Source organism: Acipenser ruthenus, chromosome 10, assembly GCF_902713425.1.
Source record: "Acipenser ruthenus chromosome 10, fAciRut3.2 maternal haplotype, whole genome shotgun sequence".
Taxonomy (NCBI): Eukaryota; Metazoa; Chordata; class Actinopteri; order Acipenseriformes; family Acipenseridae; genus Acipenser; species Acipenser ruthenus.
Window position 1 is genome coordinate 12,000,015 of NC_081198.1, and position 17,495 is coordinate 12,017,509.

General features: G+C 35.2%; 1 protein-coding gene across 1 annotated transcript; it reads left to right on the plus strand.

The window, feature by feature from the left end:
- Positions 1 to 584: 584 nt before the first annotated feature.
- Positions 585 to 17,222, plus strand: LOC117414095 (syntaxin-binding protein 3-like). The gene is made up of 19 exons (XM_034023779.3): positions 585 to 724; positions 1,956 to 2,005; positions 3,195 to 3,276; positions 3,632 to 3,708; positions 4,083 to 4,155; positions 4,360 to 4,460; positions 6,525 to 6,670; positions 7,034 to 7,124; positions 7,215 to 7,339; positions 7,586 to 7,693; positions 8,391 to 8,448; positions 8,598 to 8,663; positions 9,501 to 9,581; positions 10,093 to 10,228; positions 10,396 to 10,496; positions 10,853 to 10,948; positions 15,599 to 15,684; positions 16,096 to 16,244; positions 16,566 to 17,222. Exons 1-19 carry the CDS (start codon positions 679 to 681, stop codon positions 16,673 to 16,675), a joined length of 1,782 nt encoding a protein of 593 aa, XP_033879670.2. The 5' UTR covers positions 585 to 678; the 3' UTR covers positions 16,676 to 17,222.
- Positions 17,223 to 17,495: the final 273 nt, after the last annotated feature.

Here is a 17,495-nt window from a genome sequence, read left to right on the forward strand (position 1 = left end):
AACGGGTCCTTTAAAATCATCTTTACTGTAGTACTGTACTAAAGTCACCTGTTGTCTACCGTACGACCAGCATGACAGTAAACATAGACACAATGAAGCGTTCTTAACTTTGTATACCGGTAAATTAGGGATCAGCAGATGTGTCAGCTACACGAATCACAGCGTGTGGTTTTCACTGACTCTGCTGTGCAGAATAAATGAATTTTTTTATATGTGTAAATATTGGGACTTTTTTATGCATCGGGACGCGGGATATTTGCTAGGAAATTGAGACTGTCCAGACGGTGTTGGCATGTAGGCATTACTTATTGTATGGTTTATAGGCTCCAGACGGTAAATATTAGTTACATTTCCCAGCTCAGCAGTAATTGCTGGAATTTTCAGCAGGGATAAATTAATAACTGATAATGGAATGTAGGTACTTTCACGTGCAATTTTGTTGTTTCTTGATATCATTTCATACAAATTTTCAATTCCAAAAATATTACATAGAAGCCACGCGTCATTATACCTGGCTTGAGTAGTGAAAGGTACAGTATTGTGTCAGAGAACCCACGATTAGCAACGATAAATCAATCAAGTTCCATCTAAAGTGCACGGCAAGTTTTTCAGCAAGCGCACACTTGTTGACAGTTGCACCCGTGACGTCACCGTCGTGGGTTCCTGGACAGAAGCAAGATGGCAGCTGGAACAGATCACGGGTTAAAGAATATTCTTTGGCAGAGTAAGTTGTTCAGTAATACTGTAGTTAGGCTGAAGCAAATTAACAGCTGTTTTACATAAGTTTGGAATACTTTATTTGTCTTTGGAGTTGAAAACAGTTATTTAAAACAGTGTAGATAATGTATGAAGTGAACATGACCCCCGGTAAATACGGAAGCTTGATGGTGTACTCCGGCCGGCGAATGAGAAGCCAACTTTGCCGTGTGTATTGTACAACTGACAGTGGTCATAAAGATTTGGCGTTGCTAAATCTTCTGCTATAACCTAATGTGAAGTCGCACACTGTTGTGTACACTTTTTTAATGACTTATATCTGCCCCCCCAAAAGAGTTTTTGATGACCTGCTATGCTTTTGGTCAATAGCCCAGGACGAAACGTAACCGGGTCTTTTTTATTTCTTTATTTTATTTCTTTATTTTTTTTTTATTAAACATTGCAAAAATTAATCTATAGAACATTTTTTTAAAAATCCATATGTATGCATTTGTATTATACCGTGTAACCGGTGAACCACAATTTCTTTACACTATTTTTAAGTCGTATTTTTTATTCAAGCGTGTTTCCTGCGGTCCTGGCTTATCTAGGAATGAATCAATGCCATGTTAAAGTAAATACTAATTGGGCATTACATTATAGTGTGTGTGTGTTTTTGTTATTTTTTGTTAGACTGTGTAACTGCCTGCAACCTTACGATTTTGTAAAATAAATTTCTCACACAGATGTATTGTAGTGCCTACATATAGTATATTTTTATGTTTATGCGCATTGCCTTCAAAGCCCATGTTTAAATTGGAGAAAATGTACTAGTTCTGTAAATTAAAACCATGCTTTTAAAACTAGTTTATTCAGACAAAGTAATTAAAAAATAACCTGGAAAAACGTCTTTGGCCTAGTACTGGTGATTAAAATTTACAATGACGTGTCTTCCAAAAGTATCTGCAATATGGAAATACATTAAACTGTTTGGCTTAGGTAGATAATTGGCAGTCTTAAGTACTGTACGTTCTTTAAGAGCAGTGGAATAACAACCACACCCTAAATATAGTGTGGATGGGGGGAATTGTTATTTAGAGAGAGCGATTCTCAGTTTTCTTTATTTATATATTTATTTTAACAACATGAACATCTTTTGCGATTAAATTTGGCTTTTTGAAGTTGCAATCATGGGAACAATTAAAGCTTGTTCTTGCTGGAAATCACTGCCTCTGAACACTTCTGTTGTTTGTTTTCAGAAATAAAGGAAAACGTCATCGATGACCACAAAAAGCCAGGAGAATGGAGGGTGTGTCTCGCCGTGTGTGATGCACTGTAGTGTGTCGCATGTCAAATAGTTTTCTGATGCATTCAGATCACAACCACAGTGGTGCTGTTAGAGGGCTTCACTGGAGTGCAGTGGATAATTACTGGACATGTGACTCAAACGTATTCCAGATGTGTAAAAAAAAAAAGTGATAAGTTATGTTTACATTTACCGCTTTAAAAGTATTATTATTGTAGTCCTCATTTTTTTTCTGTCTTTAAAGCTACCAAGTTCCTAGATTTTTACAGACCACTTAGATTTGGTGTGTATTGGTGAATTTCATTGTCTGGCAATGTTACCATTTTTTCATGAATTACACACAAAGAAGACATGCCTACAGCATGTTTTTTTTTTTTTTTTTTATTAATTATGGAATAGTTTGATTACAACATTAATCAATTAACTATACTTTGGCTCAAGTATTGAAAAGTAATGTAACGTATATGGTACAAAGGTCATTTTTTTACATCTTCGATTGCTTCAGAGTTTGGCCTGATTTTACAGACAGAAGCGCTGTTCCTACTTCCTCTATGGCTTATTTTAGCAGCAACTGGAACAGAATGCTATGCCATTTTAGAACTGATGCTAACAGAACAGAACAAATACATGTTTTTAGTTTGAACCGAGATGTTCTTTCTGTATTTCAGGTCTTGAAGTTTGAAACGTAAAATGTAATTGATCTGGTGATGGTACAAATAGCTAGGCAGACTGATGTTTAAATCTTATATATAATAGTAATAATTAGTATTTCTAATGATTGATGAGTATCCTGTTACATCCTGATTCTCCTTGGATATAGAGCTCTAGTATTTTGCTGTTACAGAACTTTAACAATGAGAAGCTGTATTAATGTGCTAAATTATGCAAATTTGTGGCTATAAGAAAATGATTGCATATACCAGATGTCATTGCATGAGCATGTGACTGATTTAATTCATTTGGGCAGTGAAGATTGAAGAAATTCTCAAAATACTGCCACTGATGCCTTCATCTAATTAACTCTTTAGGTTAGGTTAAAATGTGCCAAAACACTATTTTATTATTATTATTATTATTATTATTATTATTTTTTTCCCCAAAGCATTTTTATGAACCTAGTCAGCTTTGTGTTAATCAGTTAACTGTCTGGTAGTGTACTGTATTCATGCTGCCAATCTGACTTGGTTTTCAGATATTAATTTTGGATCACTTCACCACCAAAGTGCTATCTTCGTGCTGCAAGATGTCAGATCTCATGTCCGAAGGGATAACTAGTAAGTAAAGTCAAAAGCACACCTATGTCTTTGGTACTCAACAGACTCGGGCCACCAAATGTCACCCAAAAGGGTGACTTCTTATTATGGTTCAGTAAGTCTGTTGCCTAAATTAAATTAAATTAAATTAAATTAAATTAAATTAAATTAAATTAATTAGCCAATTATTCATGGCAGTCCTTGACCCCATAGGAAGATGTAAAGAACTACATAAAAATGGATGATTGAGCAAGCATTTTCAAGTTTTGGGAAGTTGAAAAGTTTAGTAATTTTACAAGAAGGTTTTTTCATATGCAGGTTTCTTGTAAATAGCCTGCATAGAGAATCATATTGTTTTTACTTCTCTTTTTTACAGTTGTGGAAGACCTGTATAAAAACCGTGAACCCGTTCCAGAGATGAAGGCTGTTTATTTCATTTCTCCATCTGAAAAGGTTTGGTAAATTAAATTGTTCAGTAAATACATTTAATATGTTGGAGATATTTAATTTATTAATTATATTTAAAAATTGTTTAGGTTTTAGACATAATAATGCAAGGTGCAAAACATTGTGTGCTGCAGATGGGGATTCATCTAAAATCCACCTTCACTAATTTGACATAAGAGCCTGGTTGACACTGCCTCCATTTTATAGAGCAATGACTATCCTTTATCATAAATAAATCTGAACTAGTACTTGAAAGACCTATCATTTTAGATCAGTGTACCACATGGTTTTGGACTGTAAACTACCAGTTACTCAACTGTATAATTTAAATGTAATTTCTTGAGTTTACTAACTTTGAGTCTTTTTTTTTTTTTTTTAAGGGTGTGGATTCACTTGTTAATGACTTCAAGAGCACATACAAGTACAAAGCAGCATATATCTATTTTACTGACTGTAAGTAAATTCCTGTAAAGAATATCTCAAATGAAGAATTAATTGCTTACTTAGGCATTACTATTAAAAAAAAAAAAAAGTCCCTATGTTTCAGAATATTGGTGTCATTGTCAAACAAGTTTACTGTTTTTTTTCAGAAGAATTTATGTACAGTAATTATATATGCAAATATATATATATATATATATATTTTTTTTTCCCCAGATTGCCCAGACAGTCTTTTTAACAAACTGAGGACATATTGTGCAAAGGCGATACGAGTTTGTAAAGAGCTAAACATTTCCTTTCTGCCATATGAATCTCAAGTAAGTGCCCAGTCTACAGAGATTTTTCTTTGAAGATTTACCTACATGTTGCATGTAGGCAAGAAACATTTGAAAATGTCATATTGAACTCTCAACACTGCATACTTGCATAGAGGTCTAGGAAAGATAACTCCCCTGATAACAATAGATCAGTATTTTAAAATGGTGTACACCCATATCTATGTTGGGGCGTGCAATGTGCAGTTCCTCATTTGAGGAGTGGGATTATGTCCAGCAAAATATTAGCATTTGTACAAGGAAAAGACATTTTGTTTTCAGTATTCTTCCTTTAAGTTCCAGTTATCGCTTTCCCAGTAATTAATCTGGTTTTCCTGGTAATTAATACAGATTTTGGACACAAAAGCCAGGTTTGTAACATTATATAATAATAAGACCCCTGAGGCGATTAACATTCTTAAAAAGGGGGGTACAAAGCTTGTTCAAAGTATTAATAGTAAAAGGTTTGGCAACTCCTCTTCAAAGAGCTATGGGGGTGTATCATAAGGTCCCCTGGGTCTTCAGTGTTTGAAAAAATATATATTGATGTTTTGCTCCATACCTTTGAAATATAATACAGGCTATAGGACCTGTGCTTTAAATATTTGGTATTTACATGGAGGAATACCCTTCTTTCTTACTATACAGTGTTTTGTTATAGAAAGCAAATCTCTCTGCATTGAAGCTGTCACATTCATTTAGAAACATGTACAACCTCAGTTACTAACACCTTGGGAATGGAGGTTGTTCGTAAGTCTGAAATGCCTGTAACTCGGAAAATGAGTTTGCAGTTGTTTTTATAAATGTGTACACTTTCTATCTACAGCCTTAATCTGGTGAATAATACAGGGATACAGCACAGTGATGCAATACTCATGGTATGGTTTGAAAGGCTTTAAAGTCGTACTATGCGTGGCGAAAAAAGCTTAATTTAACTTACTATTCAAATTGTAACTGTAGCAAAAACACAGATTTATATGTCCAGGAAACGCTGGGTCAACGTAGTGTTTTTACTTTTATTTTAAGCAAAATGCAGTTGTGCAGCTTGCTCAGTCATTCAGTTCTTTGGCTTTGGAAAAAAAAAAATACTTTGTTTAAAACTAAAATATTCCTAGTAAAATTGCCCATACGTGCTTTGAAATCTCCCTCACCTCTCTCTCATACATCTGTTGGGACAGTTGTTTTGCCACCTCCATGACCAGCATTTGCGTATGATACATCTGTTTTTCCTGCTCTTCTTTGCAAACAGTTTAATTTTTAACTTGGCTTTTTTTAATAGCGCTGACAATTTACTGAAACCATATTCCCGTTGCTGAGTGTGATATCGCTGTCAAGTTTTTACAAATATTTAATGTTTTCTTTCAATTGAAAGTTTGACATGTTTGCGTTTCCAACTTACCATTTCAGTAGGTTAACATTGTGCTTTTTAAAAACTGGGTTCTGGTTGCATTGTAGGCATGGTTGAGTGATTGCATACTTCCAGCCAAAAGTGGGGTGTTCGGTTGACCGGTCAGTCAGTAAGTTTGGTGTTCGTAGCTCTGAGGTTCTACTGTAGATCATTTATGTATGGTTTCAGGGTGGGGTAATCTGGTTTTGCACTAAAGAAAAACAGCATATTTTTGTACAGATCATAAATGGCTAAATACAGAAAATACTGGCTCAAGTATGTGTTGTGGGATCAAGAATGTAATTTGTCTGGGGCCTTCTAAGTCATTTCAGTTGATATCCAAAGTAGAGATGCCTGGAATTCACAGATATTAGCTACACTCTGGAAGGTCACTTTCCAGTACTTAGTAGTTTTTCTGTTTTGTTTTTGTTTGTTTTACTCTGTAGCAGACACTGCTTCAAGCCCACATTACCCAGCTGGTTTCACTTTTGATGAACTTTTGAGCTATCTTAGGAAAAAAGGCTGTTTTTCTTTTTTTGTTCGATTTAACTATTAACAGTTGCATAGTAAAAACGGTATGAAATTATATAAAATATGAAGTGTGGTTTAAACAGATGTTGTTTTTTTGGGTTTTTTTGCAGTATGCGTTGCAATAAATGCTTGACCTTTTTACGTTGTAGGTGTTCACTCTTGATAATCCAGATGCCTTCCACAGTATTTACAGCACCCACAGGACGGATAAAGATACTACGCTTGAGAAGATGGCAGAACAGATAGTGACGCTGTGTGCAACTTTGGATGAAAACCCTGGAGTTAGATATAAAAAGTATACTATTTAGAAACTTAGTGGGGCTTTTAACCTACTCTTATTTTTTACAACTAATCCCAGAAAGCTCTTTCATATAGATTATTTTTATTACTTTTGATCGATTAACCTTCTCATTGCCAACTGTTGTAGCCGTTTAAGGTATTGAGGACCCCATGTAACCAGAAAGATTGTGTTTTCTTAACTTTGTTTGTGATTTTTGTTAACTTAACAATATAAGGCAAAATGAAATTACTCCTAGGGCAACATAGTGCCATAAGATTATATTTGCATTGGTATCTGAAAAGGTTAAGAATGTCTTCTGTTATGTTTGAAGTGTAAAGATCTAAATTATTCAAATGTTGATATACTTTATGTTCACAGGGAACCCTTAGATAATGCCAAGAAACTGGCTCAGCTGGTAGAGAACAAACTCGGCGAACATTATGAATTGGATGAAAAGTGCAAAGGAAAGGTTAGATCACTCACTGAACAGAGTTCTGAATATCTGTGTTTAAACTGTTTGTGATAAGTATTCAACTACTTTTTTTTTTTTTTTTCCCAGAGCAAAACACAAGCACAACTTTTAATAGTTGATCGAGGCTTTGATCCAGTTTCTCCTATCCTGCATGAGCTGACGTACCAGGCAATGGTTTATGATCTGATTTCAATTGAAAATGATACATATAAGTAAGGATTTGGTCTCTTTTTGTGTGTAAAAATTGTGTATTTAAGTGATCCGGTTTCTATAATATGATCTTTGCGTTTTTTTTAGAATGTTGTTGTTAATCTTTAATTAGGAAAACAGTAGGAAACTTGCCAGTCTTTCCTTTCAATTGTGGTATATCCATACTGTCAATTGCAGTGTAGAAAAACTGACTTGTCCAAAAAGTTTCTTGAGCCTCATTATGTGATTCAAAAGATGTGTCTCTGCAGGTATCAGTCAAAAGATGGTGCCAGTGCTAAGGAAAAACAGTCAATACTTAATGAAGAGGATGATCTTTGGACAAAACTTCGGCACATGCACATTGCAGAAGTTTCAGAGTATGTGGTATAGTTTTCAGTACAGCTGTGTTTATTGATCTGCTGATGTTGATGCAAACACTAAATACCTACTAAATGCAAAATGTCCTACAATATGCTTATTTAAAAAAAAAGTTAAACTATTGATAAACAATCCCACACATAATGGGAACATGTATTGAACTTGGGATATATGTGTGTGTAACAGGCAGTGTTGTGTAATGCATTTCTCTTATGGATTTTAACCACTTGGTGAAATAGGTTAAAAGCTCTATATGCACATCTGCTGAAGAGTCTGGTTTTTTGCATCGTGGTTAAGATGTTTGCTTGAGCTGTGCATGGTTCATGATTCATGCCCAGTTATAACTGCTGCAGTAACTCGGATTTGCAATGACTGTCGAGGTTAACAGGCAGTGTTGTGTGGTGAATGCACTGCCGTTATGGACTGATCCATATTGATGAAATAAGGTTAAAAGCTCTATAATCAAAGCAGGTGAAAATGTTGACAGTCACTTAGTGTTCGTCGGTTCATGCCTTGCCTCTGCCATGTTAGAAGTGCCAATCACCAATGAGTTTAACATACAAGGATCATTGTGATTACATGATCCAGACCTCATCATACAGAAATAATCTTGCAGTAAAATATGAACAAAGTTCATTTGTTATTATTTGCTCTCTTGTTTTCAATAATATTTTTTTTTAACTTTTTTCCTAACAGGGAAATCCCAAAACGTGTAAAGGAAATTTCTGCAAACAAGAAAATAAAAGACGGCAAGGTAAGTGTTTGTACTTTATTCTTTCTGCCAGTACAAACATTAAATAACTATTAGTTTGATTCCCATTACAAGCAGTGTTTTCGTATAACCAGTAAACAAAAGTTTCATTGATTCTAATGGGAAGTGTCTCTTTCTCCCGCCCCTTCCAGATTACAATGAGCGGTTTGTCTCAGCTAATGAAGAAGATGCCTTCTTTCCGCAAGCAAATTTCAAAGGTATGCAACACCCCTTGATAATGTTACACTTTGCATGTGAAATTGTCTTCAGGGGGTTATGTAGTGATTTTATACAGGAATTGTGCTGGTGATATGATGGGAAATATTAATAAAGGCCTGATAGCTATGGCCTGCTTCTTTAATGTGTTATCTTAGGGCTTTGGTTTTGTAATAAAAAACATATTTATGCTAAGCTGTCCTTCCTTTATTTGTAAACTATAAATACGTAAAATATCCTAAAGCCTGTTAAGAACGAATATCATCATAAAAGTAAATTTATAGCACATAACAATAATTTGACAGAGAATAAATAGGAGGAAACAAAACGAAAAAAGTAATTCTCTTATCTTAATGCAAGGCATGTGTATTAATTGTCGATTCACAATAAGTGGGTGCAAAAGGCTTTCTCTATCATTTGACGCTTCCCTGTCAATATATGGGAACCTTTTATAGTCTAAATGCAAACATGGATTCATTCAAACAGTAATTTAAAGTTGTAGGCACACATTGCAAACATAGTGTAATACAAATGACTAATGTTCTGTCCTACATTAATAATACAATAATACAGTAAGTTATCTCCCTATGAAAGACCAGGTCAATCTCTGTCTCTCTCTCAGACCCTTTCAATTTGATCTTCCTCTATTATGGTCAGCTCTTTATTAAGCAATTTCACAATTTTATTTAGTGGCCATGAGTAGGGATATATACTTTTAATATTTATTTTACCCAATATGACAGAAGTGGAAAGGTGGACAGTGTATTATGGGATTTTATAGAAATATAATTGTCTAATATTAAAGTATGTTATAAACACTGATGTGTATTTTCTTTCAGAAAACAGTTCATCTTAATTTAGCTGAAGAATGCATGAACCATTTTCAGGCAAATGTGGAAAAACTTTGCAAGGTGGAACAGGTAAGAACTATGCATGCTTGTTGTTGATGCTGAATCACTGGGACCCTTTAAGACTTGACAAAGTTTGAGATCAATCAGCTACTAAGAACCAGAAGAGCATATATCTCATTTGTAAATTCTCTTATGATCTAGTGTCAATAGAGGTAACATTTTGATTATAAGGCGGCACCAAAGGTTATGAAAACCATAGATTTTTGAAAAATGAACGAATATTTAAATTGAGCGAATATCTGAACATGAAAATCCTGTGTTTGTCCCAGCACTAGAAAACCAACACGTCTTGCAGTGTTTTTAAGTATATGTTTATGTTTTAAAGTATCACAATCTTAAAATGCAATACACCAAATGTATTTCTAATGTATTATTAAATAGATGATTTATATGCTGTCAAATTCACTCTTTTCTATGTTATTCAACCCTCTCTATATTTGGGAAGGTTAACTTAATGTTTTGTTAAGTTGAAAGCTGTTGTTTCCTCCAGTATTTATTTTGTTTCTTGGTATCTACCTAGGACCTAGCTCTTGGAGCTGATACAGAAGGGCAGAAAGTTAAGGACCCTATGCGAACACTTCTTCCAGTTTTGCTACAAAAGCACTCCACTTATGACAAGATAAGAGCTGTTCTGCTGTACATATTCAGCTTAAATGGTATGAAACAGATTATTTTAAATTAGAATAATTACAATTGCTTAATTAACTTACTGATTTTGTTTAGTAAAAAAAAACAAAAAAACATTGTACATTATTTAAAGTGTAAATACTTGTGGTCATATTGTCCTTTTAATTTTTTTAATATATTGTCTGTGTTGTAACAGGAACGACTGAGGAGAATCTAAGAAAGATCTTTCAACAAATTGACAATGAAAGTAATATTATTTTAAACTGGGACAGACTCGGAGTCCCGATTCATTCTTCAGTAAGTAATTGGACCAGGTTCTGCTCATGAATATGCTTTGTATCTTTAATATTGCAACTTATATCTGGGTTATTCTGCTTCTAATTACATGGATAGTAAAAAAAAGTCAGACTTTCTCTGTCAATCAAGATTATCTCGAGCAAAAAAGTTTGTGTCAAACTCAACATGTCCTGTTTTAAACACTGAGCCAACAACAATCCTCAAAACTTTTATTAGTCAACAAGAAAATGTTAACACACTCACTGTTAACAAAATTTGACTTGGCTCTGTGAAAATCTTATCTGGGATCGGCGAGAGCACAGAAATCCAGAAGAAATAATCTTTGGTTTTGTCATTTTTCTCCTCTTGTTTATCAGTCTTCACAGCAACGTAAGACGGCAAGGAAAGATCGCTCCCATGAGGAAACCTATCAGCTTTCCCGATGGACACCTGTTATTAAGGATGTCATGGAGGTGTGTTGAATACATTTTTAAAAAGCCAATATGTATGAAGTTCATTAAATTGCTGTGATGGTGTAGAAGTAGTAGACCTTGAAGTGCCCCCTAAAAAGAATGTACGAACAACCTCACATTTTTTTAAAGAATATTCTGACACATGTGATTAGTTTCATTATGACACATACTGTGCATATGGACAGCTGGGGAGTTGCTCATTCCCTGGTCAATGATGTGAAGCAGTCAGTCTGTAGCTGTGTCTAATTTGTAGACCAGTTAGACCCGGGCACCAGAAAAACAAATTCTTGATCATGCATTGCGATGGAAGCTTAACTGCATGACATGTCATCGCTTAAATCCCCAGGAGTGGAATTCTGTTTCCCTAAGGAGAGTTTCAGTAAAGGTTGTTGATGGTGGCTTAAATTAGTTATTAATGTTTTAAAAAAACAAAACAAAAAAACTGCTTTGTCTTATGAAAAAAGATATGGTTTAAATAAAAAAAATGTCTGCACAATGTAGGTGTGAACCTAATCATTTTAACAGGTGAAGCGCTAGTGACTAGTATTGCTTTGAGATACTGTATGTAACCAAAGCCCTTTTAAATCTAGGCCACAGTGTACAAATTTCAGGCAAATTTAAATGTATCGTTAACATGAAAGGAAAACTCTGTACCTCTTGTGTTTAACTACAAAAGAGCTGTATCTGTTTAAGGAAGTATGATTTAAAGTTTTAGAAATGTGAGCTTAGTGAATTCATCCGCTTTGACACCTACTGGCAATTTGCTTGATCCTTGTACAGTTGATTTGGCATAATGCAAAAATTATCAATAGGCTACTTTGTGTGTTTTGTTTTGTTTTTTTTGCTTTTTAAAGGAAATAGAATATAATATGCATGTTCTATTTAAGCAATAAAGGATATTAAATGTACCAAAATAAAAGGTTGGTTGAAAGAATTTAGCAGTTTTTTGCTTCAAATTAAACCATACTCTAAATGGCAAGATTGTTGTAATATACAAATATTTGATCACCAAAAAATCCTTGAGCTTACCAATAGTCTGATATTAATTATGTATCCCTGTAGTACACTATGGTCAGTGTAGTACAATTTTATATATTTATTTGTATTCAGCCGATGAAGGACTTGTAGTCTGAAACGTCCTGATAATTGATTTGTAATCAATTAGTCTACCTTTTTAAGTACCTGAAATATTCTTTTCTTTTTTTTCTTTTTTGTTATTGATCATTTTGGTACACAGCAGTTTTCCTTTTTCTCAAACTATGAAAATATATATACAGTACTGTGCAAAAGTTTTAGGCAGGTGTGAAAAAATGCTGTAAAGTAAGAATGCTTTCAAAAATAGATAGTGTTAATATGTTAATAGTTTATATTTATCAATTAACAAAATGCAAAGTGAGTGAACAGAAGAAAAATCTACATCAAATCAATATTGGTGTGACCACCATTTGCCTTCAAAACAGCATCAATTCTAGGTACACTTGCACACAGTTTTTGAAGGAACTCGGCAGGTAGGTTGGCCCAAACATCTTGGAGAACTAACCACAGTTCTTCTGTGGATTTAGGCAGCCTCAGTTGCTTCTCTCTCTTCATGTAATCCCAGACAGACTCGATGATGTTGAGATCAGGGCTCTGTGGGGGCCATACCATCACTTCCAGGACTCCTTGTTCTTCTTTATGCTGAAGATAGTTCTTAATGACTTTCGCTGTATGTTTGGGGTCGTTGTCATGCTGCAGAATAAATTTGGGGCCAATCAGATGCCTCCCTGATGGTATTGCATGATGGATAAGTATCTGCCTGTACTTCTCAGCATTGAGGAGACCATTAATTCTGACCAAATCCCCAACTCCATTTGCAGAAATGCAGCCCCAAATTTGCAAGCAACCTCCACCATGCTTCACTGTTGCCTGCAGACACTCATTCGTGTACTGCTCTCCAGCCCTTCGGCGAACAAACTGCCTTCTGCTACAGCCAAATATTTCAAATTTTGACTCATCAGTCCAGAGCACCTGCTGCCATTTTTCTGCACCCCAGTTCCTGTGTTTTCGTGCATAGTTGAGTCGCTTGGCCTTGTTTCCACGTCGGAGGTATGGCTTTTTGGCCGCAAGTCTTCCATGAAGGCCACTTCTGACCAGACTTCTCTGGACAGTAGATGGGTGTACCAGGGTCCCACTGTTTTCTGCCAATTCTGAGCTGATGGCACTGCTGGACATCTTCCGATTGCGAAGGGAAGTAAGCATGATGTGTCTTTCATCTGCTGCAGTAAGTTTCCTTGGCCGACCACTGCGTCTACGGTCCTCAACGTTGCCCGTTTCTTTGTGCTTCTTCAAAAGAGCTTGGACAGCACATCTGGAAACCCCTGTCTGCCTTGAAATTTCTGCCTGGGAGAGACCTTGCTGATGCAGTATAACTACCTTGTGTCTTGTTGCTGTGCTCAGTCTTGCCATGGTGAATGACTTTTGACAGTAAACTGTCTTCAGCAACCTCACCTTGTTAGCTGAGTTTGGCTGTTCCTCACCCAGTTTTATTCCTCCTACACAGCTGTTTCTGTTTCAATTAATGATTGTGTTTCAACCTACATATTGAATTGATGATCATTAGCACCTGTTTGGTATAATTGTTTAATCAAACACCTGACTATATGCCTACAAAATCCCTGACTTTGTGCAAGTGTACCTAGAATTTATGCTGTTTTGAAGGCAAAGGGTGATCACACCAAATATGGATTTGATTTAGATTTGTCTTCTGTTCACTCACTTTGCATTTAGTTAATTGATAAATATAATCTATTAACATGTCTATTTTTGAAAGCATTCTTACTTTACAGCATTTTTTCACACCTGCCTAAAACTTTTGCACAGTACTGTGTATGTGTGTATATATATATATATATATATATATATATATATACAGTATATATATACAGTATATATATGTCTGTATGTACAGACGTGCTCAAATTTGTTGGTACCCTTACAGCTCATTGAAATAATGCTTCATTCCTCCTGAAAAGTGATGAAATTAAAAGCTATTTTATCATGTATACTTGCATGCCTTTGGTATGTCATAGAATAAAGCAAAGAAGCTGTGAAAAGAGATGAATTATTGCTTATTCTACAAAGATATTCTAAAATGGCCTGGACTCATTTGTTGGTACCCCTTAGAAAAGATAAAAAATAATTGGATTATAGTGATATTTCAAACTAATTTAGTTTTTTTAATTAGTATCACACATGTCTCCAATCTTGTAATCAGTCATTCAGCCTATTTAAATGGAGAAAAGTAGTCACTGTGCTGTTTGGTATCATTGTGTGCACCACTCTGAACATGGACCAGAGAAAGCAAAGGAGAGAGTTGTCTGAGGAGATCAGAAAGAAAATAATAGACAAGCATGGTAAAGGTAAAGGCTACAAGACCATCTCCAAGCAGCTTGATGTTCCTGTGACAACAGTTGCAAATATTCTTAAGACGTTTAAGGTCCATGGAACTGTAGCCAACCTCCCTGGGCGCGGCCGCAAGAGGAAAATCGACCCCAGATTGAACAGAAGGATAGTGCGAATGGTAGAAAAAGAACCAAGGAATACTGCCAAAGAGATACAAGCTGAACTCCAAGGTGAAGGTACGTCAGTTTCTGATCGCACTATCCCGTCGCTTTTTGAGCAAAAGTGGGCTCCATGCAAGAAGACCCAGGAGGACTCCACTTTTGAAAGAAAAACATAAAAAAGCCAGACTGGAATTTGCTAAAATGCATATTGACAAGCCACAATCCTTCTGGGAGAATGTCCTTTGGACAGATGAGTCAAAACTGGAGCTTTTTGGCAAGTCACATCAGCTCTATGTTCACAGACGAAAAAATGAAGCTTTCAAAGAAAAGAACACGATACCTACAGTGAAACATGGAGGAGGCTCGGTTATGTTTTGGGGCTGCTTTGCTGCGCCTGGCACAGGGTGCCTTGAATCTGTGCAGGGCACAATGAAATCTCAAGACTATCAAGGCATTCTGGAGCGAAACGTACTGCCCAGTGTCAGAAAGCTCTGTCTCAGTTGCAGGTCATGGGTCCTCCAACAGGATAATGACCCAAAACACACAGCTAAAAGCACCCAAGAATGGATAAGAACAAAACATTGGACTATTCTGAAGTGGCCTTCTATGAGTCCTGATCTGAATCCTATCGAACATCTATGGAAAGAGCTGAAACTTGCAGTCTGGAGAAGGCACCCATCAAACCTGAGACAGCTGGAGCAGTTTGCTCAGGAAGAGTGGGCCAAACTACCTGTTAACAGGTGCAGAAGTCTCATTGAGAGCTACAGAAAATGTTTGATTGCAGTGATTGCCACTAAAGGTTGTGCAACAAAATATTAGGTTAGCGGTCCCATCATTTTTGTCCATGCCATTTTCATTTGTTTTATTATTTACAGTATTATGTTGAATAAAAAATCAAAAGCAAAGTCTGATTTCTATTAAATATGGAATAAACAATGGTGGATGCCAATTACTTTTGTCAGTTTCAAGTTATTTCAGAGAAACTTGTGCATTCTTCGTTTTTTGTGGAGAGGTACCAACAAATTTGAGCACGTCTATGTATATATTTTTTTTTTGTAAGCACTGCAGTATATTTAAAATGTCTCATCATTTCATGTTTTTTTTTCAGGATGCTATAGAGAACAAGTTAGAGACTAGAGAATGGCCCCATAAATCTGAATGCCCTGCAGCTTGGAATGGGTCTGGTGCTGTAAGGTATGCCATTATACTAGAGTGTGTAAATGATTATAGCCCTGTCAGCCAATGAAGGTACTCTGCTGTCTGACCTGTACATAACAACAGTGAAATATATTGTACATGTACATTTTATTGTCAGCCAAGGTCTAACCATGAATTACTGAATTGTGAAATAATGTGCTATACCATTTTTCTAAAGAAAAAAAAATGGGATCAAAGTAAAATTGTTATGGAATATGGTTTGTACTGTATGTCTGGCAGTACTTTTGTTACAGAACCTCTTGCCCACTCTAAAAGCTGCTCATGAGAAGACAGTCCACAAGAGTTAATAAGTTCTGTTGCACTTATTAACTAAAAATGTTCATTTGATATACACTGTGCTGCCTGTCACATTAGAACACTGACCAATTTTTAATTTTCCATACACAGTGCTCGTCAGAAACACAAGGGCAGCAATCAAGATGACCGACGGAGTGGTTCAAGGCTCATAGTATTTATAATTGGAGGTGTTAGCTACTCTGAGATGCGGTGTGCCTACGAAGTGACTCAAGCAGTCAAGTCCTGTGAAGTAATAATTGGTAGGTACATTTTGCTTAATTTATAATAATACTCATGCTTTTTTTTTTTTTTTTTTTTTTTACTTTCAATTGTTTTCAAATAAATATGAATAGATAAGAAAATAATTAAAATAATAAGTGGTATGAAGATGATGACGACAATAATAATAATAATAATAATAATAATAATAATGTTGTGTGTAGTTATTTAAATAGCTGTCACTGTTATGTTTTGCTTGCTTACCATATGTTGCCTACAGTGAATTATGTTATGGAATTGAAGATAGGCATTGCAAGTAAAATATAAAGGTATCAATGTAAACTTTTCATGATTTTTAATAGGATCCACACATATTTTGACGCCCAGAAGACTTCTAGATGATATGCAGGATCTCAGCAAAACTAAAGGACCCATGGAAACTTTCACTATTATTGAGGAGAAAGCAGCCTGATGTTTCAAATAGTGGTGTAGTAAAGGTAATTTTGAACGAAAGATTACAGGGAAGGATTCTTATTCTTATTTTTTGTAAAGTAAATAATTTTAAATGGGTTGACATAAGGGCTTCCTACCAGGTCATTCATTTCACTGTTAAGTGATTGTGAGAAACAAGCGCACCTTAGTGTGTAAGGTTTATGTGCAGTTTGTGTACATCTTCAAATACTGTGTTCCTCTTATACTAGCCTGCATTAATTTAGCAACTGACTAGCAATATTGTTCACATTGTCATCATATTTTAATATGGATTCATGCTAAAACCTGATAAATAATTGAATACTTTGTTAATGGAGCCCTTGAATTGAGATTCGTGTTTTAATGTTTTTATGATGCTTTGGATTTCACTTACCGACTCACAGATTTTACTTTTAACCCAAACTCTATGCAAACTAACTTTTTTAAAAATATTTTCAAAGTGACTTAAACATACCTGTAGATAAATCATGTGACATTATGTAGTATTAAACTGGAAATTGTTAAATAAAGAAGCTATCACACATGCATATATCAAGTATTATTTTATCTACAATAAAAATGTTTTTTTTTTTTAAGTTACTATTTTTGTTTCTTATAATAAAGAAGGCAGAACCATAAATGTTATGTGAGCAAATGTACAATTTGACACTTTACTCAAACGTCATGGCTCCATCTAGTGGACTTGCACAAGTGGTCTTGGTTTTCCAGTTCAAGGCCCTTTGTATTCCCCCTGAATGGATACGTATGTAGAGAACCACTTATCGAATTGTAATGAAACTTGCTAAGGACACAAGTTATTG